Below are 25171 nucleotides of genomic sequence, written 5' to 3' on the forward strand. Positions count from 1 at the left end.
TTTAAAATACAAAGAAAAAAATTGTGGATCTGAATAATTGATATGAAATTCACAAAATACTTGAACTTTTATGGTGGCATTATTTTAATATATTTTGTTATGTTTTCTATATTAAACGCAATAAACATTATTATGATTATTGAGTTAAAAATTAAATATTATTATTTATTTTATGTATCATACCTAAATCCTTTGTCAGCCTTTACATTTTGAACAATGGTCGTCTAGTAAAGCGTGAAGGCCTAATAAAAATTAAATGTAGCGGTCCACTTCTCTAATTAATTACAGATAATCCAGCGGAAAATAACAAAGCCGTAGATTAGTCAGTCAGCAGTGTTAGCGGTGTCACAAAAGTGCAGTAGTGTTAAAAAAGAATAATAACGTGATATTTATTTTCACATCACAACAAACCGATACAGATCTGTAATATCCCTAATGGAATCTAGGAAATTCTAAATCCAGGTGGTGGTGGGAAAATATGAAAGGGTAAACTGTACAGGGGGTGGGGGTGGTGATAAGTAGGGTAAGAGAATTATAGCTCTCCTGTGCATGCCTGTAGCCAGAGGAATCTGAAGGTTCGAACGAACCCCCCTTTTTCCTGAAATGCCTTTCTCAAACTAGAGACTATCAGCAGAGGTTGTAATAGGCCAACCTGCTCATGACGATTGTTGTCTCTTTTGTGGGAAAAATGAACCCCCCCCAATCCATCCCGTCCCCTATACAAATCCTGGGCTCCATGGGCTGTGCTATAGAAGTAGAACTAGCCATAACAGCATTACAAATTTGCGAAAGAGCCAGTACTCTTTTTTAATTCTTTTTTAAAGACCCGTGTTTCCTATTGTGTCTTTCACTTCAATTATTATAAATTTAGATCTCTTGTAATTTGCAGTCACTGAAAACATTGGAGGAAGACACCACCGATATAGCGTCAATACATCTGTGTTATGAGCAATTTCAGAGAGATAAAAATGTATGATAAATTGCAAAAGAAACTGGAAGAATTGTTCATTAATACAATGTGCATCCTAAATTACCTAATCTCAAGGTTGACAACCAGATAACTATTGTTCTGTTAACACTCATCACATGCTGATAGAACATATAATCTTTACTTCAATTCATTTAACGAACAATGATTAATGAATGTCGAATATCAGTTGTGGGAAAGTGTGGATTCCTTGCTGTGTCATGCACGATTTATTACTGTAAGATTTAACTATCAGAGGTACCATACTAGCTGGTTTTATAATATAGATAATATAATGTATTGGAATTTGCTTGCTTCAATGACAAACTTTAATGTATATCTATTTAAAGTTTTTAAAGGCCTCAATATCAGATATGAGGTCAGAGTAGACCTTTATTATAATTATATTATTCAGTACAAGACAGCCATATGAAATGACATGGTTGTCAGTACAAAGATATACTCAAATCATGGAGTTACCTCCATGCTCAAATTCAAGATCAGTCACTCAATCCATGGAGGAAATATCAAGCATTGGTCTTGAAGGACCTGTAGCCTGTACAGTATTTTGAAAGTCGATTTGGATGATACCCACATGATATTTCATATTTGTTTAAAAAAATACAAGAACCTCCTCTACTAAACTAAGCCTAGCTAGTTAGGACCTGCTATAATTTATAATTAGGCTAATTTGTAAAAAAATCTTACCATCAATAATCTTACTTACAATCATAATCCGATGTACAACCAAGAGACCTGAGAACATAAATAAACTGAATCGATATACCACCACAGAACGAATTCATGCAAAAAGGTAAACAAACTGGTGTGTAAAAACAGCTGACCTCTATCCCAGGGAAGTAAGTGGGTGTGGTCTGAAAAAAAGGGGAGGAGCTTATATGAAAAGGGCTTTCATTTTATAGAGGGCGCACATTGACAATCGTGACTTTATTTTTGTTCATTTGAAACTTTTACGTCAACTTATTTTACATTAATTAAAGCGAAACTGATGTCATGTCTGAACCATCTAGTTATGCACAATGTATAACATTACCTCCTGATCAAGTTTTTAGAAATTTAAAGAATGCAAAACGATTTGCTATCGATATTGGTAAGTTTGCAACTAGCTAGGCTAGGCAGCTAGCCTAGGGCCTAGGCTGTTTCAGCTTTGTTGTGCGCGCCAGCAGGCAGGGCTTGAAGTTCTGCTGATTGCCTGAGCATAGACTAGGCCTAGCCTACCAGTAATTGTTTGTATGTCTTTCATTCAAACGTGCATTATTATGTTAATGTTTGTGTACTGTGTTTTAGTTTATTTTAATTTATTCCATAAATAAATTACAATTGTCAATTGAAAATATTGTTTTAAGTTAAGAAATAGGCCTAGCCTAAATATTAATATTATTATTAAGTTAAGAAATAATATTATGTATTAGCCTAGCTAGGCCTATCCAAGATTTTAATTTATGCTAAGTTTTAATAATAATTAATCAATCACATGTATTTAAAATTGATATACTGTATATGAACTTTGAATTTCCAATTTGAATAATGCACTTGTCAATTGTATGACCCACTATACGACCCCCGGGAGAGGTGCGTCATGGGTGCGTCATTTACAAATAATTACTGACTCAGGGGTGCGTCAAAAAACCTAGAAGGTACGTCACATTAATGAACGATGGTGTGTCACTGTTCGTCACTTTACCACTAAAAATATCACAGTGCGTCAAAATGGGTGCGTCATGGTCACTTAAAGTAGGTATCCCAATGTAAAATTTCAAATTAATGATGGTACTTTTTCTTTCAGTTAATCAAAAGGAACTTACTGAACATAAACTTTTGCAATTTAAATGATTGAAATCGGATTATCCATTCAAAAGTTATCGTCCGTTGAAGTTGCCAAAAAACAATGATTTTTGGTTGAAAAATGGCATTTTTTCCAATTATATTTGGAACCATTTTTGAAGGGTTATAACTTTTATATTAATAACTTGAAAGTTCTAATTTTTGCTAAACCCATAGATACCACAGAGTTGTACAAGACTATTTTTTTTGGGGGGGTCCTCAAAATTTTTTTTTGAGATATCGGCCTCCAAAATTAGTCTTAGGGCTTTTTGCGCTAATTTTTTCCAAATGTCTCAAAAATGCCCAAAAAGTTCCTGTCTTTAAATGATTCGTAACTTTTGAACCAGTGTATGAATTGACTTCTTTTTTTTTGCATTGCATAGAATGTAATATGTATTTTAGTAAGATTATTTATATTGACAGGTAGGTATTTCTGAAATACAACATAAATATTGTTAAAAAATGTTAAAATGTAAAAAAATATATATTGTGTTAAAAAACTGTGTGGCTATTGTTTCTTTTTTTTTAAATATTATTTTTCGTAAGTATACATTTTTTTATAATTCTAGAATTTAAATTTTTAATTATAATCATAAATATTATTTTAATTGATTTTCGAACCGCTAAAAATTAGAATTAAGCCCTTGCTTATTATGCGTTCGATTCCATTCCGGGCGTAAACTCGGCCGCGCCTACAAGTTAAGTTTATAGGCCTAAAGCCTAACACCACTAAATTCTGCCGAAGAAATATCGGGAGGAAAGCAGACGAATTTCAAATTTAACTAAGTAATTACTTCAATAGTATATATTAGTATGTTTAATTTTATTTCCTTTTCAAATATTCTAAACGTAAGGTGCACTTTATATTGAAATACGGAATCAAGTTTAGGCCATGATACAGCGTATACATATAACGGCAACCCTGTCAAAAGCGCCTTTCGGCCGCCTACATAGAATGGGTTACGGCCGCTGCATAGCAAATTTAAAGCTTCTTAAATTCCTTCGGTACATTTATTCCTAACGTACTTGCTTTATATAGTAGCTTGATAAATACTCCACTTATTAAATACTTTAATAAATAGGTAAAATTGACGTTTCGAAGCAAATATTCCACGAGAAGCGACATTCTTCGCCATGCCTCGTGTGTGCAGTAAAGACTTGTTCCGAAAATGGAACAGTCCACTGCGGGGGTATCCAATCATAATTTAACGCGCTAATACATGCATACCATGCAAATTGCCTGGGCGTCGGTAATTTAGTAATAAGCTGAGAACTGAAACCCCCCTGCAAGGAAAATGGTAAATACTTTTATTTTCGATAGGGATTATTTTTTTAAGTGGTTGGTCTTGTTGGTCTCTTCGCACGACGACCACGCAAAGACAAATAAAACAATGTAGTTTATCAAACAGAAATATAAATTAGCTTCAATTCAATACTAAATTCCCCAGATTTTGATAATGAGAAAGACTCAAACATTTAATTTTTATCGGAAAAATTGACATTTGAGGCGGATGTACATAATAATAATAACCGATTTACATATCAAAATAAAGAGTATTTAAAGCCTGATAACATGCAACAAAAATTACTCCACCACCTATTATGGTCGCCGAGCGATCGTGTTTTGAAAATGGGTAGGTGTTTTCCGAAGTTATTTTTAGCGCGCGGATTTCGGCTCGCCGGCTTTTGTACCTCTTTTTAACTCGCGTTTTCTATTAAAATATTTAATAAACATAGATTAAAAATATATATAAATAAACTCTTAAACAAGATCTTTCTAGACATATAAATTTTATTCACATGGCTACATAAGAAATAGTTTATTTTTAACTTCAAAGACATGTCACTTTTTGAAATTTCACGAACGTGTTAAAATCGCCTTAACGAAAATCCGCTTCATTGGGATACCTACTTAAAGGTAGGTCACATTTTTTACGCACATGTGCGTCATGGTATTCATAAGGTATGACGCACATCGGACAAATGACGCACCTCTCCCGGGGGTCATATAGTGGGTCATACAATTGACAAGTGCATAAATTTGAATCCAACTGTTCATTCAATATCATATGTAAAATGTATAACTTTATGTAAATTTTTCCATACCCAGGTGGATCATTATGCAAATTAGCATACTATTCAACATTGCCTACCAAACAAAGCCATTGCTCAGAAGCCAAAGAGCAGTGTAAAGATGGAAAAGAAAGTCCTCCTTTATATGAAGTTGGGGAAAAGGAAGAAATCTCAACACGCCTTCATTTCATCAAATTTGAAACCAAATATATCGAAAGTTGCCTTGATTTTGTTAAGCAGAACTTGATAGAGAATGAAGAACAGATGAATGGGAAGATTGTGAAGGCAACTGGTGGTGGAGCGTATAAGTATAAAGTACTGTTATCGGAGAAACTAGGAGTAACGTAAGTTTACAAACAGATAGTTGCGAAACGACTATGAGCGCTCATTGGCTAAACCTAAATCAGGGGCCTCAGGTCTCTGCGTTATGCCACTGCAAATAGATGCTGTGTTTTTAGATTGGTGGTTAAGCTGCTTACCCACCAGTCCTACAGCATAGGGTGTTGGGTTCAAATCTTTTCAAATGCCAGGATACTTTCTCATAAAAAACATAACTGCACTCTCAAAGGCTTAAAACTCTATCTACGCTATCAAACTTTATGTGACAAAAAATGTGATGTGCCCATACATGGACATGATGATATCATAGCACTACCATATTTGTGCATATCAGTACCATATTTGGGCACATCACACTTTTTTTGTCAAACTAGTTTGATAGTGTAGACAGAGATGACTGTAAATGCAAATGTAAGTAAAGGATACAAGCAATGTGACCAGAGTGACAATGATTTATACTTTTTATTTCAATAGGATTGAAAAAGAAGATGAGATGGATTGCTTGATAAAAGGTTTACATTTTCTTCTGCGGAATATCCCAGATGAAGCGTTCATCTTTCAACGGCATGCCAATCAAAAATACCAATTCCAACCATCGGACCAAAACATATTCCCTTACCTACTGGTAAACATTGGTTCCGGTGTAAGCATTGTCAAAGTGGAATCAGAGACACAGTACGAGAGGATTGGTGGTTCAGCAATGGGTGGTGGCACTTTCTGGGGACTTGGTTCACTACTAACAAAAGCCAAGGTTTGTTTTTTGAGTAGTATTTATGTTATAAAGTTTGCGGTACACACTAACATGAACTGTCTACCGCAAACTTTATCTCAGCTTACTATATTGATTTTTTATGATACTGTACTGTAGTATAATACTCCTCCAATTAGTGACCACTTTTGTGTAGTCACACTGATGTATGAAGACTTGCTATGTCCTTGATAAATGCCAACACTACTTTGGTCCTAAAAAGAGGTATTTTTAAAGAGTTTATAGAAGAAAGGAAAAATACTTTACATAGTTCCATGTTAGTTGTTACAGTTTTATTTGATAATAATTTATAATACGTATCATTGCTATTCTTTATTAGGGGTTTGATGAGTTGTTGAAACTTGCCATGGCTGGTGATCATCGTAATGTGGACATGCTGGTGAAAGACATCTACGGCGGTGCATACTCCGCCATGGGGTTACCAGAAGATCTCCTGGCCTGTCACTTTGGTAGAACAGTCAAGCATTCTATGGATGATCAATCAAATTCAGGTATCAAGTTTTATTCATTTGCTTATTGCTTTAAAAAAAATTGGAACTAGGCCAACCCTATCTTCTTGAAAATTAAATCATTGTTGAAGTCTCCCCAGTTAGTCCAGCTAAGTGATACAAAATCTGTATGATTTTTTAAAGATATATTGTCCCTTGAAACACAAAAAAATGAAGGTCAAAATATTCTAAATTTAAATTGGCCATATCAAAGTAATATTAAAGTTATTCACCTTAAGTCGAAAATTTGAGCCAAAAACAACAAGTTTATGTAATTAACAGGTAAATTAGTTTGATTACATTTCATCTGGAAAATCGTCGCGAGCGAAAGTAAACAAATATTTTAAACCATGAGTACGCATTATGCATATGCTAATTAGGATTGTTTACAACTCATCATGGTTGATAAGGTATTTTCACACAGATCGTGAGGTAGTTTTATGATTATGTATACAGAGTAGCCAAACAAGCACGTTTCATTATGGGATATGTTTTGATCGAAAACTTTGACTGGAAGTCAAATTTATTTTTTTAACAAAAAAACGTCTGTATTTCAGTTAAATGATTTTTTTTTCAACAAATTTTTGGTGATAGTTAATAACTATTATGATACTTCAAAATGACCCACCTTTTTTCGAAATCTTTTATTTTTTATTTTTTTGGAACTAGTCAAAATACATCTTTAAGGTAAGTTTTATATTATTCTTTATAAATAAATTCGTTATGTAGGAGATTTCTGAAAGGGAAGTTGTTGACTTTTAAAGAGTGGAGTTGTGGCTTGGTGGTTATGATGCTTGGCTACCAATCCAAGGGTCCTGGGTTCAAGTCATGTCATAAGTCAGGATTTTTTCTAATGACAAATTACAACTCCACTCCCAAAGACTTGTAATAAGACTTTGTTTATGTAGAGCATCGTGTGTATATGTTTTTTGTCTTGTCTGTTTTGAAAAATTCAAATGAATTATATTTTTAGAAAATGAAGAATATGCTCCAGAAGACATTGCCAAGAGTCTTCTTTTGATGATAAGTAACGGTATCGGACAGATGACGTGTCTCTACGCCAATCTAGAAAATATGAAGCGTGTATATTTTGGAGGCTATTTTATTCGTGGCCACCCCGTCATAATGGCGGCCATTACGTTTGCTTTAAATTATTTCTCAAAGGTGAGTTGAACGCTTTCTTAAGAGGTTGACAAACAAATTGTGATGTGCTCAAATTGTTTTTATTTATTCGGTGTAAATACTCAAAATGAAACAGAAGTTGAAATTCTTATGAGTTTACAAAAAACAACAATTAAATGTCAAACATAAAAAAAATGTTAAATGTTAAGCCTATACGAAAAACTAAACAGAACCAGCATCTTACCATTACTACAATATCACATGGTAGTGATATTCCCAAATATGGTAGTGATATGACATACCACATATGGGCACATGTTTGACAGTGTAGACAGAGCTTAATATACAATGAAATTTGTTTTGCTCTGAGATAATAGGAAATACTGATACAAAACCTCAACAAAATAATAAGGTCACATCATTCCTGTATATTCAGTGCTCTAATAGCAGCTAAATAGAAACTGTTGCGAAACCAGTACAAGAGATAATGGACCAGTAATGTCATTCACTATATAGTGTACAACCTCAACAACATAGTGTAGGGAATGGGTCTTGGAAAAATGAAGATACTGTAGTGTACATGTACATAATTATTCACACATATATATATATGGCCAACTTCTGTCGTAAACGACAATGTCAATTAGTCTTACATTCATCTGAATGATGACTAAGCCAGGACTTTTTAAAGCACCTTTAGCTGGTCCCAACATTGACCAAAGGCTTCTCTCGTCCAGTGCCCACCTTAACCAGAGGAGAAGCATAAGCCAATACGTCTGAGGCAGATACTAGATGCAGGGGCTGCCATAAGAGTCAGCAGTGCTGATTTCAAATGCCTAATGGGACTCCAGCTCTATATACAACACCCGGTATTCCCAGATGGTCTCCCATCCAAACTCTAACTGGGCCCAACATTGCTTAACTTCGGTGATCTGACGAGAACCGGTGCTTCAACGTGGTAAAGACATATAGAGTTTGAATATAAAAATTCAAATCTTGTGTATTGACTAAAGTGTTTATTGTAACATTTTTTTAATGTTTCATCATTTTTTTAATGTTTCATTATTTTTTTAAAGGGAGAAGTTCAGGCCTTATATTTAAGACATGAGGGTTACCTTGGTGCTATCGGTGCTTTTCTTAAAGGTGCAGAGGAAGATGGTAAGGAATAGAGGGATTTAAAAGGGTTTAACAGTTGCTATCACATTTGTAAAATAAAGCCATTTATTTCTTTATATCGTATATATAAATAGATAAATGGCAAAATCAGCACTATGGTCAAAGCAATATAGATTATCTGATGAAATTTACTTTTTTCCTTTAACTGTATCTGAATGTGTAATAGCACCTAACCAGGCATTCTCTGACTACAAAATCATTCTAGGCCAGTTTTATTGACGTTACCTACCTTACCTAACCTCTTCAGGCCTCGTGGCCCATAAGGCTGCAGTGGCAATTTTCCAGTTGGTTCTATCAGCGGCGATTTGTTTTGCTTCGTTCCATGTCCTCCATCCAAGGTATTCTCTCTCTTTTTCCACTGTTCTTCTGCCTTCTGGTTTCCCTGTCATAGCTGTCTTATTGATGTATTGCTGTAGTGTAAGATCGAAAATTCAAATATATATATTTTTATTTGTACAGATACGAATAAATACCAATGGGGTGAGAACTTTGCTGGTAGCTCTGGATTTAGTAGCCCAACTCCTTACGTTGATTTTTCTGAAACGGGTATCTCTAGCTCAGTGAGTAGTTCTCTTTTTCCACGATATACAGATACATGTTCTAGATGTTGTTGAATATGCATTAATTCTTGTACTGAAAATCCTATAGTCATATTTCATTTAATTACTGTGAAGAATAGTGTGCATGATATTAAAAATTGTATAAAGTACCATGTTTTTTATAACACTGGATTGTATCCTTACTATCTGATTGGTGAATTTCGTATCACATGCTGTTCAGTTTTGAAATATATAATTAACTTAAGATAATATAAATTTTAATTTAAAATAAGGCTTTTGTAAATATTTTACGAGTTTTTTTTGGGGCTTGTGATCGTTGCGCAACCTATGGTATACTTCTCCCTGGCCAAAATCGGAATGCTGCCCTTCTGAATTAAAGTTTTTTATTTGTTGAATGGAATATTTTGTTGAGTCAATTATTTAACTTTGTTAAATGTTCTCACCATTCTCCTAAAAGATAGGAGACAATTTTCAAAAGCCGGCGATCTGTACTGCGCAGAATTAATGTAACAAGTAAACTGAAATTGCATTTTTCACAACTTCAAGGCAGGAGTTATAATTTGTTATTTGTAATTTTTAATTTAAATCTTTTTTTAGTTTGATTTGTTTGAGATGAATAGATTAGACAGAGTTTATGTACCTTGTCCTAGTCTCAAATGTCCAGTCTCTTATGTAGCTGATTTAGTAGACTTAACTAATGATTCTGATGCACGTGATTATTGGTTGAAATGCTTTGAAGAAGCCTTGACACGGGTAAGTGATGCAATCACTTCTTGGCATCCATTTTACGTACTTGAATGAGAAACATACAGATTTATAATTTATTCATAATTACTTGGCGTTTACTTGTTTTGTATGTTTAAAGATGTATTGTCCCTTGAAACACAAAAAAATGAAGGTCAAAATATTCTAAATTTAAATTGGCCATATCAAAGTAATATTAAAGTTATTCACTTTAAGTCGAAAATTCAAGCCAAAAACAACAAGTTTACGTAATTAACAGGTAAATTAGTTTGATTACATTTGTCTGGAAAATCGTCGCGAGCGAAAGTTAACAAACATTTCAAACCACGAGTACGCATTATGCATGATGCTAATTAGGATTGTTTACAACTCGTCATGATTGAGAAGGTGTTTTCACACAGATCGCGAGGAAGTTTTATGATTATGCATAACAAAAAAAACGTCTGTATTTCAGTTAAATGATTTTTTTTTCGACAAATTTTTGGTGATAGTTAATAACTATTATGATACTTGAAAATGACCCACCTTTTTTCGAAATCTGTTATTTTTTATTTTTTTGGAATTAGTCAAAGGGACAATACATCTTTAAGTCAATGGTGTTACGCAGATGAATGAGGACCTTTGTTTAGGAACCCTAAGTGGCCCTCCAACGCTGGAGGCCTCAGGCGTTTTTAGGTTTTTCCACATATTTTAGTGCCTGTTTTTTCCTCTTGGCACTGCTCCGGAGCTTCTAATTTTAGCCATAGCCGTTACGCCACTAATGTATGTTTTCAAGTTATCGTCATGATTTTTTATATTTTTTTTTTACAAATGGTTGTTATTACTGTTGATCTTTAGGAAAATTAAAATATTGGTGACATTGTTAACATTCTTGATCTATATCTTCAATATGGGCCTAAATATTTACAGCACGCTTCTGAATACTTAATGTATATTTAGGTTGGAGACTATGCAGTGAAAAGTCAGTCTTCAACACGGGATGCAATGAATAGAGCTGAACAATTTAAAGAAAAATATAGAAAAAGACTAAAAATACTGCAAGACCAGCCTTTGTAAGTACTGTATTACAAAAATAAATTTTGTTTTGTTGATTTTCTTATTTTTTTAACTAAAAACACTGATAATATTTTTAAGTTACATTTTGTTCTTAGTCTAAATTGATAGTTTATCTTAATTATTGAATTAATTATGTGTAATTGTTTTTGTTGTTGTTGTAGTGCATTCGGCTCATTAACCGTTAGAAGCTTACTAGAGACACGGGAGCAATGTCTGTATGAGTTTAGCTTTCCTGATCCATATTGCCATGTGAGTACAGATCCAAACTATAAATGAATGAAATATATGAATGTTTGTGAGTTGAATGGTGAGAATATTTCATGAGTTTCATTTTTGTTATTACTACAGCTGAAACGAGAAGAAAATGAAGCAGCATTAAAATTGTTACCAAGTCGGTTAAATCAGCTGGATTCAATGGCTTGGCTTGGACGACAAATGGCATTGATAGAGGGCGTTCTGGCTGGCAATGTGTTCGATTGGGGTTCTAAAGCAGTCACTACGTAAGACAAACTTCTCAAATCTTTACAAATTTTGTTTGGAATTACTGTATCTGGCTATGTTAAAACAGTATACAAAATAGTTTTAATATTAAAATAAATAAATTAGTATTTAATATTTTAAAATATGTTTTTTTTTCTTTTGCAGACTTTTAGAAAAGGGTAATTTTGGTTTTATGGAGGCCAAGTCTAGCCTCCAGCCAAGACCTTGGTTGGTAGATAACTTGGATGCATGGTTAGAGAGGCTAAAGGTTAGAAATTACTTTTGCCTATTTTATCACAGACCAATTTTCCCCATTTTTTTTTATATGGAAGAAAATATCCTGATAATTTATTATGTACAGTAGGTTCTACTACTTGTTGGTTAAATCAAGGTTAGGGCTAAACAAATATGTTTTGCCTCTTAAAGCTCTGTCTACACTAGCAAACTAGTTTGGAAAAAAAAGTGTGACGTGCCCAAATATGGTAGTGATATGGCATAATCATGTTGATATACGGGCACATCACAATTTTTTGTCCCATAAAGTTTGATAGTGTAGACAGATCGTAACACATCCATTGTTTACACAGTTTTCTAAGATTTTTTAGTTTGATTGTATAGTTTTAATTTGTATAGCAACCTCTCTTGCCAATTGAGACCTCGTAACGCTAATACACATTTATTTCAAAATGTCCAATGATTGTGTTCTTTATTCCACAGGGTCCACCTCATAAACGAGTTGTTATATTTGTAGATAACAGTGGTGCTGACATTATTTTAGGCATATTCCCACTCGTCAGAGAATTCTTGAAGCGAGGAACACAGGTAATATACAACGTACTTTCTCATACATGGACCAAGATATGTTTCTTCCTCTTTAAGACCCTTGTTAAACCAATCATGGAATCAGTACAGGCTTGGTCTCCCAAAGACGACATAAAACTTGAAAAAGTGCAAAATGGAGCCACCAAGTTATAGTAACAGAATTACAGCAACTATCTGCTGACGAAAGGCTACATAGATTAGGACTCCCTACCATGCAACAGAGAAGAGACCGCAGTGACATTATCAAAACCTTTAAGATAGTAAATGGATTTGATGACCTGGACGTTGCAACCTTTTTTTCTATCCGTCACAAACCAGGAGGTCACTTCCTGAGAGGCCACTAACAAACACTATCAAAATCCAGGCACAACCCTTACAAAAAAGTTCTATAGAATTCTATAGAGTTCTATAGAACATTTTATAGAGCTCTATGGTATTCTATAGAAGTACAAAATTTCTATAGAAACATATTTCAATTTCTATAGAATTTATTTTGTGTCTATAGAATGTTTCTTTTTTTCTATAGAACCTATAATTTTATAGAATTTCTATAGAATTTATTTATGAATTTATATATGTGATTAATACATTGTCTCACCATTATTGAAAGATCATGGAATGAAGTGGATTGATAATTACATTTTTATTTTGCCAATAACAATTTTTTTTTCATCGCTTTACAAAAAATTATATGATAAGCAATTTTGCATGTAAAAGAATAGGATTTTTCTTTACCAGTTTATAGATTGTTGAAAATCAAATTAAAACCTGGACAAAATACAGAAAAACAATATAACACTTTTCTGTAGAAACTCTATGAAATCTCTATAGAATTTTGATAGAGATTTTATTCAATCATTCTATAGAAAATCTATAAACGAATTCTATAGAATATTTGATATAAATTCTATAAAATTATATTTATTTGATTTGACAAAATTTGAACACAATTTGTAAGGGATATTAACATGAACCAATTATCATTGTGTACTTGAATTATATAAACTTTTGCTTACTGTATATCATCAATTATTATAATTTTTATTGTTTAATGGGGGTTACATTTTGATTTTGCCAATAGCAATACAATAATACCTTTTACAATTTTGCATGTAAAGGAATATGATTTTTCTTTATAGACTGTTGAAAATCTAATTAACTTGGACAAAATATAGAAAAACAATACAATGCTTTTCTATATAAACTCTATGAAATCTCTATAGAATTTTAATAGAGATTTTATAGAATCATTCTATAGAAATTCTATAGAATAGTTGATATAAATTCTATAAAAACATTTTTATTTAATTCTATAGAACACATTTTTAATATTAACATGAACTAATTATCAATACTGTGTATTTGAATTATATCAACTTTTGCTTACTGTATATCATCAATTATTATCATTTTTCATTGTTTAATTAATGGGAGTCGTTAATTAACACCTCCCTGGTTTTAACAAACACTACTCCAAGCCATAATGGATTGGTCCATGCATGCAGTGCCTCATGGGATAGCTTGGTGCAACTGCAAGAAGAAAATCGGCGGGAGGATTTTAATTGTGTAGCAGCCAAGCAAGCTAGCCTCTAATTTTATTTAAAGAAAGATGAATACTTTGAATCATGTACACTCAGTCTTAGCCAAAGGTTGGTTAATTAGTATTGTATTATTAACCTAGCTTACACATACCATATATGAGTTACATAATATAAGAATCTATGCTTTTTGGCCTAAATAGTAGTAGGCCTATGAGAATCAGGCCAACAAGCCAGCCAAAGTAAGGCCTACTACTACTAGGCCTACATATGGTGACTTGGGATTGGTTAAAGAAGCTAGGCCTAGCTAATTAAGAATTTAATTCGTTTTGTGCCTTCAAAAGAAAAGCCTATATCATGATATAAACAATTCTGTCCTTATTCTATTGTTTTATAGATCTCGCCATCTCGTTACCAGATTATACTGTACTGTAAAGCTGTTTTTTTGCTGCGACAGTCATTGGCCAACAAAGTAAAAGAGATGAACAAAACACAGAAGGTTAGCGCACAGGAGTCACAGCAGGACGAAGATACTGAATAGTTTTTATGTTTTGTATATTTTGTTGCACCTTGTTATTAATTCTTTTATTCATTACTCCAACTCATAACTGACCGGTAAAGTGTATGCTGATGTGTAATTATTAGTTTTATATTTTTAATTCTAAATTAGTTATTTAATTTATCCAAAACCTTGATCTTTTTACAGTGATATTATCCCTATTTCCCACAAGGTACAACCAAAACAATCCAGAATATATATATAAAAGACACCGAACTAACTACTAGTTATTTAACTGCAAAAACAATATTTAATAGTGTATAATAGTATATTTTTATGTGTATGTATACATGTGTAATTTCGTTTTTATATTGTTATCCTAAATATTTTATTGATATTTCAATAAATTGCAGTACGCACTGAAACAGATGAAAAATTGACTTTAGATTTTATTACAGTACTCTTTTCGCCTAGGCCTAACAAACGATTTGCTGTCGCATGAAAGAAGGTCTAATAGCGGACTTGTATTTAAGCTGAAGATCTCAACCACCCATAGAAAATAAACATTGTTTGGCTACTCATTTTCTATAGAAAGTTGTTGGGTTTCTATAGAAAAGTGAAACTTTTTCATGGAAGTTCTATAGAAAATGTTATAGAATGTGTATACAGCTCTATATAATTTCTATAGAGTTTCTATGGAGCTTTATATAATTTCTATAAAGTTTCTATAGACCTATTATAGTTTTTACAGAGTTTCTATAGAATTTCTTTAGAGTCTCCATAGAATTTCTATAGAGCTTTATATAATTTCTATAGAGTTTCTATAGACCTATTATAATTTTTACAGAGTTTCTATAGAATCTCTATAGAGTTTCCAAAGAATTTCTATAGAATTTCCATAGAATTTCTATAGTTTCCATAGAATTTTTATAGAGTTTCCATAGAATTTTTATAGAGTTTCCGTAGAATTTTTATAGAGTTTCCATAGAAATTCTATAGAATTTTTATAGAGTTTCCATAGAATTTTTATAGAGTTTCCATAGAATTTTTATAGAGTTTCCATAGAAATTCTATAGAATTTTTATAGAGTTTCCATAGAATTTTTATAGAGTTTCCATAGAATTTTTATAGAGTTTCCATAGAATTTTTATAGAGTTTCCATAGAGTTTTCATAGAATTTTCATAGAGTTTCCATAGAAATATCTATAGAATTTCCATAGAGTTTTCATAGAGTTTCCATAGAATTTTTATAGATTGTTTCTATAAAAAACTTTATAGAAAATCTATAGAAAATTCTATAGATCTTCTATAGAATTTTTTTTTATAGAATTCTATAGAAAATTTTTGTAAGGGAACACCAAAACAAGAGACACTTTTTTGACACAAGAATCATAGACAAATGGAACACACTACCACAAATGACAGACCACTATAAATAATTTCAAACAATCACATTAACATATCCAAGAGAGGAGGTAGTCAATACAAGTATTAACTCACTTGCCTCCTGATTCACTTCAAGGCCTACAGAGGAGTATGCAATAGGAATGAGAGTATTCGATTTTTTGTCATTAAAATAATATTTGTTTTTCCCTGACATACATAATATAATAAAATATTTTCTTTTTTTCTATTTTCAGGTGATCCTTTCAGCCAATTCAAAGCCTGCCCTCAATGACATTACCCATAATGAATTAGTTATTATTGTGGAGCGTATTATTACAATGGATGAGACAATAAAGACCGCCCTCTATGAGAAGCAACTGCAGTTGATTCAAAATGGTAGTGGTTCACCATGTTTAGATTTGAGGTAAATAAAAAATCAAAATTTTAGCCAGATTGTTCTATTCATTGAGGTAGTACCAGGTTGAATAGGACTGTCAGGCTTTCAATCTTACTGTAAATACAGTATTATCCACATTCAACGAACATAGAACAATTATTGGTTTTATAACACATGTACTGTTCTAGAGTAAACTTTTATTGAATTAATCCAGCGCTTCTATCAATTACAAAAGCTAAGCCTAGGAAAAGACAGCGCTCAGGTTGTGGCCATAGACAATATACGTACAGTAAGGTTGGATTTAAATTGTAGAAACCAGCCTACCTACCTACCTAATTTCTATATTCGTAACCTAAATCTCAAAATGTGTACAAAAAGCTGAGTTTGCAATCATTGAAATGGGAGAAAATAATGCATGACATGTGATATGAAATCAACCAATCAAATGCGAAGGATGCACGTTGGTGTGTAGTTATTTAATTAGTCCAAATTAGAAAGAAAGAATAAGTAGAAAAGTAACTATTACTTTAAAAGTTATATATTATATTAAAACAATTTTCTATTTAATCTCAATTTATTTGTTTTTTTCTTAACATAACTTTTTATTTCTTTTCTTTCAGTCGCATTGATCAGACAATAGCATCCTGCTGTAATGAGGCCGACCTAATTATTCTGGAGGGAATGGGACGTGCGATTCACACGAATTACAGTGCACGCTTCTCGTGCGAAAGTCTGAAACTCGCCGTGCTGAAAAACAAGTGGTTAGCAGAACGTTTTGGCGGCGGCATGTTCAGTATTGTTGTCAAATATGAAATGTAGTAGGAATGGTATTCGTTCAATGATATTGTAAATAAAATTACAGTGATATGATGAAGACTAATAATAGGTTTTCTGCCTCTAGAGGTCTGACAATTTTTTATCGTAAAGACTAACAATAGGTGATCTGCCTATAGAGGGCGGACCATTATATGATGATAAAGAATAGGTACTCTGTCCCTAGAGGACTACTTTATGAGGCTATTTCTTGTGTGCATTACTGATTATGATATGACAATAGAAAAGGCTTTTTATTAAGAATGAATTTCAGTATAAGAAAATAGAAAAGTAGAAAATACAAAGATATTTTATTATGAAGCTCAATATACTAAAGATGATTTGGAAATTATAAGGATGATTGTATTGTATGATTAAAACTATATAACTAAAGCTGTAAGAGCCTGTTTATACTATAAAATGTGAATATTTAATTTATTCTTGGGGAATGAAATATAAGAGAATTATTATTATTATGTGTATACCGGCCTCCGTTGATATACCATTGATCATTAAATTTGTTTTTTTCAACCATTTTCAATGCAATTATTCTGTTTATATAATTATATTTTAATTTATATAGTAGTTTTATATTTATTGTAGTTGGTACTTACCCACTGGACCAGAATTTATGCTAAAATAGATAGTTTAACACTGTAGCAACTATGCATGTTTGGTGTGACAGTAGTACTAGTAAGAACACAATTGCACACATTGTATACATATACAGTAAAACAAAAACCATTATTAAATATTGGTATAATGTTTGCTCTACTCTGATATAATTGTATGTTATGCTATAAGTACATATTGAGAAAACATTCTTATGTGGGACTCGAACCCACGACCTCTACAGTAGATTACTAACTTGGAGTTCATAACCCTAACTTAGGTAAAATTATTTCAAAGTACGGCAAAACATTTGACCAGGGAGTTGTTATTACATAATATCAACTCCCTGATTTGACCAATTGCTTGGCTCTCGTCTGAAACAAAGCAACTTTGCAGTTACTAAACAATTATTATGTGATTAAATCATTTGTTACTGTTATGTAATACTATATATCTCAATTTTATTTATTTTATAAGCTTGTAAAAAATCAGCAATTAACTGAAGTTAAGTAAAGAAGAAAAGCGATTAATTAATTAAAGATTATTAAAGTAAAGATAATCTTATAAGATTGTCATTAAATTTAGCTACTTTCTTTACAAGGAATTTGTTTTAAATTTCTGTTTTGATGTTTGTCATTTTTGTATAAACAAGCCAAACTGTACTGTATGCCAAAGTATGTGCTCTTTTTTTAAAGATTTTATTGTAGGTTAAAATATCTATCAAAATGCAATTAGCCATATATAATGTAATTTGTGTTTTAAGATTATTTTTAAGAGAGATGTTTAATAAATTTTATTGTGTATGCTTATAACCATTTTGTTTTTTTTTATCATGACATACTTACTATTAAAGGATGTCTCCAGCAGCCTAGTAATATAGCAATAAAACAAACATATAGTAATTCATAAAACATATAATTACAACTTTATTAAAACATAATGAAATATAATAAATTTGTCTATTATTTATTGGCCATGTATAAGATAATTTCTACCGTGCTGAAACGCCGGTTCTCATCAGATCACCGAAGTTAAGCAACGTTGGCCTGGTTAGAGCTTGGATGGGAGATATCAGGTGCTGTATATGGAGCTGCACTGCTGACTCTTATGACAGCCCCTGCATCTAGTATCTGCCTCAGACGTATTGACTTATGCCTCTCCTCTGGTTAAGGTGGGCACTGGACAAGAGAAGCCCTTGGTTAATTTTGGGACCAGCCAAAGGTGCTTTAAGCAGTCCTGGCTTAGTCATCATTCAGATGAATGTACAACTAATTGACATTGTCGTTTACGACAGAGGTTGGCCATATGATAAGATAATTGTATAGGGCCTATTAATTGAATTCAAATGTTAAATCTATTTTTTATTCTTCACACCTAAAAAATATCAATAGTTTAAAGATGTATTGTCCCTTGAAACACAAAAAATTGAAGATCAAAATATTCAAAATTTAAATTGGCCATATCAAAGTAATGTTAAAGTTATTCACTTTAAGTCGAAAATTCGAGCCAAAAACAACAAGTTTACGTAATTAACAGGTAAATTAATTTGAATACATTTCGTCTGGAAAATCGTCGCGAGTGAAAGTGAACAAAGATTTCAAACCATGAGTATGCATTATGCATGATGCTAATTAGGATTGTTTACAACTCGTCATGGTTGAGAAGGTGTTTTCACACAGATCGCGAGAGTAGCCAAACAAGCACGTTGCATTATGAGATATGTTTTGATCGAAAACTTTGACTGGAAGTCAAAGTTATTTTTTGAACAAAAAAACGTCTGTATTTCAGTTAAATGATTTTTTTTCTGACAAATTTTTGGTAAAAGTTAATAACTACTATGATACTTCAAAATGACCCACTTTTTTCGAAATATTTAATTTTTTATTTTTTTGGAATTAATCAAAGGGACAATATCTTTAATTTGTCAACATTTTAAATAATTTTATGTTGTGGATTAAAACTGTCTTCGTTTTTGCACCTTTCAAATTAAAATAAACAAATTGAGAACAATAGAAATTACAAACAAATCATCAATAATTTAATTTGGGGATAAATTTAATTTTTTTGTGATTAATGGACCAATTAATTTGCACAAAAAAAGAGAGAGCTAGAGGGTTAATCCAGGCACATGCTTTGATTTACTTGCACTTTGACCCCTTAAGTTGACAGAACTTCACACTTTCTTCTTTTGTCATTTTGGAAGTTTCCGCTCAGCACGTCGGACGTGTGTGGAGGATCTGAGTGAGAGGACCTCTGTGAGAGAAATTACGCACAGTATTTATGAGGATTATAATTTTATTGATATGTAGTTATTTTGAAGTAAAAAAATTACCGACACAATGGTATGTTTAAAAAGGAACTCAGAGAGCAATAGCTGGACTTTACATTGGATATGTAAACAGATCTTTATGATGTTTTTAGTCGTGACGCTGATGATATTTCGTACTGTCAACACTCAGCTGGTCCAGTCAACATTACCACCACCCGGTAAGATAATTGATTTTGTCCCTTGCCAGAAACGGTAGATGGATGGCTGTCTATAGCCTAATAATCTTGTGATTTTCTGTCAGCATTTATATTGTGTACGGTAAGCTTTACATAGAATAATATTATCATTAATTATCATGTACTGGTGTATGTAGTTTAGTAGATCGTCAAGCAGCTGACTGGTGGTATTAAAATAGGACACAAGACTTGCTTGTCAAACTTAATTTCATCGAAATGTGTGGTTTTGGAGTGACCTTGACATAGGTAGGCCTAGATGATGATGAGGTTGATGAGAGTGTGTGTTGACAAAGCTATTCACTTTCATTTTTCTTGGAAGGTTTTCATTGTCTTTTGATATTTAATTGGTGAACATCTGTATTTATGGTGTGCTTAACTAACAAAACAACCATACATTGACAGGATGCATGCTGCTAGATGGGGATGCCAAGAATGATGATGGAACCCACAAATAGAGCATGGAGATTGAAGAACCAGCAAAGAGATTTGCGGTACTCCATGTACTCTTTTGACTAAAATATCCCAAACAATTATTCATGCTCGTCCCTGCATTTCTTCTGAGTGGATGCTCCTCGTACAGAATCAGTTGCCTGAGGTCCCGTGGCAAGCACAAATTTACACTGGGCAACTAAACGTTAGTCCATTTATACGAACAACCTTATAAAAATCCCAAAAGATTTTCTGTTCTGACTTTATGACTAGTTTAATGTGAAAAAAATTGTAATAAAGTGCACTAAACAATCTGGTGGACAACCACATTTTAAAAATTAAAGTCAGCTTTTGAATGTTGATACTACTTTTGCCAAAGTTATTGTCAACTTGCGTGATGCAAAAATGGCCTTTACTTTCATAAACATTTTTTTTTTTCCTTTTTCAGTCACCAGGTCATTTAGAATTTGTTCTGAAGTTCCCGCTGCTCAGCTAATTTTTTAATAAGGTTAAAAAATGTATCAATACGGTTAAAAAATGTATCAATACGGTTAAAAAATGTATCAATACGGTTAAAAAATGTATCAATACGGTTAAAAAATGTATCAATACGGTTAAAAAATGTATCAATACGGTTAAAAAATGTATAAATATCGTTTCTCATCTCTTTTAAAAGTCCTGGTCTTCTCTTTGCAATTGAAAGCCATTTTGAAACCTGTTTAAGTCGTACAGTGCAGCCAGTATGTATACAGTATTACACCTCTCAGTCGGTCATTGTACTAGCATATTTAACTTGGTACAGGAGAGTATTCATTTATTTGTTTTATTTGTTATATAGGAGACATATTGTTTATTTAACCTGTTTACATTAGTTATTAAAGTGAACAATTGCAAATACCAAGAGTATTACTGTTGTTATGCAGCTAACCAGAAGACCAGTTTATTCACAATACACGATTTCCATGCTACAGAAACATCTTAAGCTCTGTCCACACTGCCATTAACTAGTTTGACAAACAATGTGTGATGTGCCCAAATATGGCAGTGATATGTCCAAATATGGTAGTGATATGACATCATCATGTCCATATGAGCACATCAAATGAATTTTTTTGTCATCATAAAGTTTGATAATGTAGACAGAGATATGACAAACAGTGACCCCATAGCATTATTGTAGTACCTGTATTTGCATCTGGACATGTAAATGTAAATGGGGGAATAACCTGCGACTTGCAGCTTACTGGGCTGAATTGCGCACATGTGTGGACGACATATACCACAACTTTCTACTCCCCTAAAGGTCCCTTCATGTCGAGTGCTGCCATCAAACAGGACACCTACAATACTCTTCCGAAAGATGTTGGGTTCACACATTGGTTAAAACGCTTGCGTTGCGTTTACGTCCTTGCGTTACGTTCTAGTGGGAACCAAGGTTTATTCTACCACCAGAAGAATGACCGAGGAGTGACTTGAACCTGTGCCGATTGTATAGCTATGGTTTGCGGAGGCACGCCCTGCCTTAACTGCTTGTTAATAACAACGTTATTTGAAAACGAGGAACAGTTGCAGATGGTAAAAAATTGTAACTTGAAAATCTTCTTTGAAGATTATCCCACATCACATATCTTTGTCAGTATGGACTTGAGAAACTACAAGATCCATTTTCAATGGGAACATGTGGGGATATCAGTATATCCATTTTCGTTAAGCAACAAAAAAATTAATTTGAACTAGATATTCTTTTTTAAAAGTACGTGCAAGTACCTAAACATTATACAATTTATTTGGTGTTGTAAGACTGTTAAAACTTGTTATTGTGTTTGATGTTTTTATCTGTGTATATATATTTGTTCACTCATAAGCTGGTCTCATATGCTGGTCTTGTTGTAAACAAGAGTGTGACTAAATAAATAAAAAATAAATAAATACAATGCAAATCATAGACATTTTTTATTAAATTCTAAAACATTTTTTTGGAAACTTTAGGGGTTTTGCCATTGAAAAATGTGTGTAAAAATATGTGCCAGCAGCTGTTTGTGTGGTTATATTATATGTGATTTCTGTAAACAATATTTATTGTGTGATTAAAATACTTTGTAAATTGATTTAACACTTGTAAATCAAAATACTATAATACTTTTGCTTCAAATAACTCCAACATATTACTACTAGTTTATTTTTGTCAAAATACTCACCTGTGTTGCAAATCTATGTTAAACCTCTTTGGATTTTGTTGGGAACTTGGATTGACCCTTTGTAACTACCTGATTATTTGTATGGGAAGTTGAATTCCTCATCAATCATTTTAAATGTGTATTTTGTCATAACAAACAAGTTTTTTCATGGAATTAGTAGTATTAATTTAAACATTGATTACATATTTGTAACAATTTATTGAAATGTACTGTCTCACTAATGTAAATTGTAAGGGAATGAAATGTGTCTTAAGTTGAGCTGTCCACCGTGGCAGTGACAGAGATAGACAAGGACACAAACTTTAATAGATGATTTTTTAATAAAGCTATTCACTTTTTGGAAAAAAATTGAATAAAAATAATGATTTTGTTTATGAAAAGATAAAATTGAGTTTTAACCAAGAATTCCACAAAAAGGACAAAAATTGCCACACGCTACAGAGGCCAGTTTGCTTCTGGTATAGAAAGGGCACTTCATGCACAAACAAATTACCAGGCTATGTGCTTGTTAAACCACACAAAAAAAAGCTGTAATACCCACAGTACAGTTGATTTTTTTAAACTCTTTTTTATAATGTACAGTACAGTATGTTGTAAAATAGATGGCCTACAGACTAATAATACACGTAGTTTAGAATAATAGACTGAACTCAATGTACTATTACTTATACTTTTAACTACATATTTCATGTCATATGTAATGTTCTCATATTACATGATATACCTGTAGGCCTATGTTACTGCAGTCAAGGTATCTCATCATTTAAGTGTAATGTATACATTCTGTTGATAAAAGGTTTATGGCCTATAATGATGTGAACACTATAATATTTACATCTGGAAGTGTTGTAAATAAGCAACCTGTAACATTGTACAATTTTCGCCTCAGATTTATGGTAGCTGATTTTATAGTGAAAAAGAATCAGCCTACCTAAACATTTGACTAATGCCGTATATCCTCTGGTATAATCCCACCCCCTAGAACACAAAGTTAGGCCGACTTTGAGGGGTGGGACTATACCCAGGGAAACTCTGGTTCAAGAAAAAAATGATTAGTAAGCATTTCTTGTAAAAACTCATTGGAACTGGATAGAGAGAGGCCTACAGTACATCCAGACCAAAAGTCAATACTGGGACTATACTGTACCTGGGGATGCCATTCGCTTAAAAAAAAAAATCAGTCTACCAAAATTGCTTGCTCAAAAATACTGTAATCCATTATCAATTAAAAACTGTTTCTTTTGTCATTTTTTATACGTGAAATCATTTTTGTTTTTGTTTTTTTTTTTTTCACAGAAGTGAATAACTTAATTAAAACTGCAAAATGGTGTAGTTAAAGATTGTCCCCAAAAAACATGAAAAATGAAGATTAATAAAATCAGAGTTTAAATAGGCCAGTTTGAAAAGTTATTCACTTCTGTAAAAAAAAAAAATATTATTTTACTTAATATAAAAACGTTTAATTTTAACCAAAAACCATTGTCTGACAAATTTAGGTGTTTTTTTGCTTTAAATTACATTTTTTCCAGGTTAACAATTTTTTTTTGTCAAAGTAAATAACTATTATGTGACATTAAAATAGCATATTTAACAAAACAAATTATTTTTTCAGGGGGACGATATATCTTCAAAGTCTGATTTTATTAATCTTTATTTTTCATGTTTTTGGGGGACAATACATCTTTAAATGTGAAAGTGAACAACTCCAATTCTCATTGTTTATGTGTTCAAGTCTACCAACAGTGATTATAAACTGAAAGAATAACAAACCTGTCCAGGTTGTTCACAACTGGAAAAGGCCTTTCGCATTGTAAAGGTGTTGAACTTGCAATTGTTATTGTTTTCTTTGCAATGATCCATTGTTGTTATGTCAGGTTACTCAGTTCACTTCCAACAATCAGTCACCAGGAGTTATTTATTGAAGGGGCTATTTATTGGGAACTTTCCTATTCAGTGTCTCTTCAAGGATTTAGGTCCTGTTTCTGCTGCATAAAAATAACTGGTTAAAAACCCTTGTGAATAAACAGGAGCAGAAACTTTTTTTTAGTAACTGGTCAAATGGCAGCGCAAAAATACCGGTTAAAAACACCCATTCAATTCGGTATTAGAACGCCATTTAAACGGTTATTGCTGGGCAACTTTTAGCTGCAACCCAAAATAACGGTTATTTGCTGCTGACCTTGAGTCAACTACACTGTAGAAACGTTTGAATTAACCGCCAGGAACAATTGCATTTTGGGTAATTCTAACGATTTAACGACCACCCACTGATTTAATTGGTTATTTTGAAGCAAAAATTTAGCAGAAATGCAGTCAATATAAAAATACATTTTAAATCTATTTTGAAATAAAC

General features: G+C 32.5%; 2 protein-coding genes and 1 pseudogene across 3 annotated transcripts in view; 2 read left to right on the plus strand and 1 right to left on the minus strand.

Moving 5' to 3' along the window:
* The first annotated feature begins 1703 nt into the window (after positions 1–1703).
* Positions 1704–18492, plus strand: LOC144842768 (4'-phosphopantetheine phosphatase-like). 2 transcript variants are annotated; one of them, XR_013612174.1, is made up of 16 exons: positions 1704–2078; positions 4923–5229; positions 5699–5975; positions 6313–6484; positions 7455–7645; positions 8680–8761; positions 9239–9339; positions 9937–10092; positions 11023–11135; positions 11301–11388; positions 11488–11639; positions 11785–11887; positions 12337–12441; positions 16119–16288; positions 16882–17164; positions 17217–18492. XR_013612174.1 is itself a non-coding variant. In XM_078699298.1 (15 exons), exons 1-15 carry the CDS (start codon positions 1982–1984, stop codon positions 17078–17080), a joined length of 2313 nt encoding a protein of 770 aa, XP_078555424.1. In that variant the 5' UTR covers positions 1704–1981; the 3' UTR covers positions 17081–18492. The 2 variants fall into 2 exon arrangements, 1 of the variants encoding a protein (XP_078555424.1); XM_078699298.1 differs by having other exon boundaries at positions 16882–18492.
* On the minus strand, positions 8458–8575 carry LOC144843956 (5S ribosomal RNA; annotated as a pseudogene).
* Positions 18493–19955: 1463 nt separating the features above from the next.
* The window catches only part of LOC144842813 (scavenger receptor cysteine-rich domain superfamily protein-like), a 38132-nt gene continuing 32916 nt past the window's right edge, over positions 19956–25171 (plus strand). Inside the window, exon 1 of the mRNA XM_078699360.1 lies at positions 19956–20173. Within this exon, the coding sequence (XP_078555486.1) occupies positions 20026–20173 (148 nt within the window). The 5' untranslated portion in view covers positions 19956–20025. The remainder of the gene's footprint in view (positions 20174–25171) is intronic.

This window comes from Antedon bifida, chromosome 5 (genome assembly GCF_963402885.1).
Source record: "Antedon bifida chromosome 5, ecAntBifi1.1, whole genome shotgun sequence".
Lineage (NCBI taxonomy): Eukaryota > Metazoa > Echinodermata > Crinoidea > Comatulida > Antedonidae > Antedon > Antedon bifida.

Coding starts and splice junctions, on each gene's coding strand:
- LOC144842768 (XM_078699298.1), top strand. CDS start 1,982: ATGTCTGAACCATCTAGTTATGCACAATGTATAACATTACCTCCTGAT. Junction 5,230..5,698: donor TCGGAGAAACTAGGAGTAAC/GTAAGTTTACAA, acceptor TTATTTCAATAG/GATTGAAAAAGAAGATGAGA. Junction 11,389..11,487: donor TTCCTGATCCATATTGCCAT/GTGAGTACAGAT, acceptor TTATTACTACAG/CTGAAACGAGAAGAAAATGA.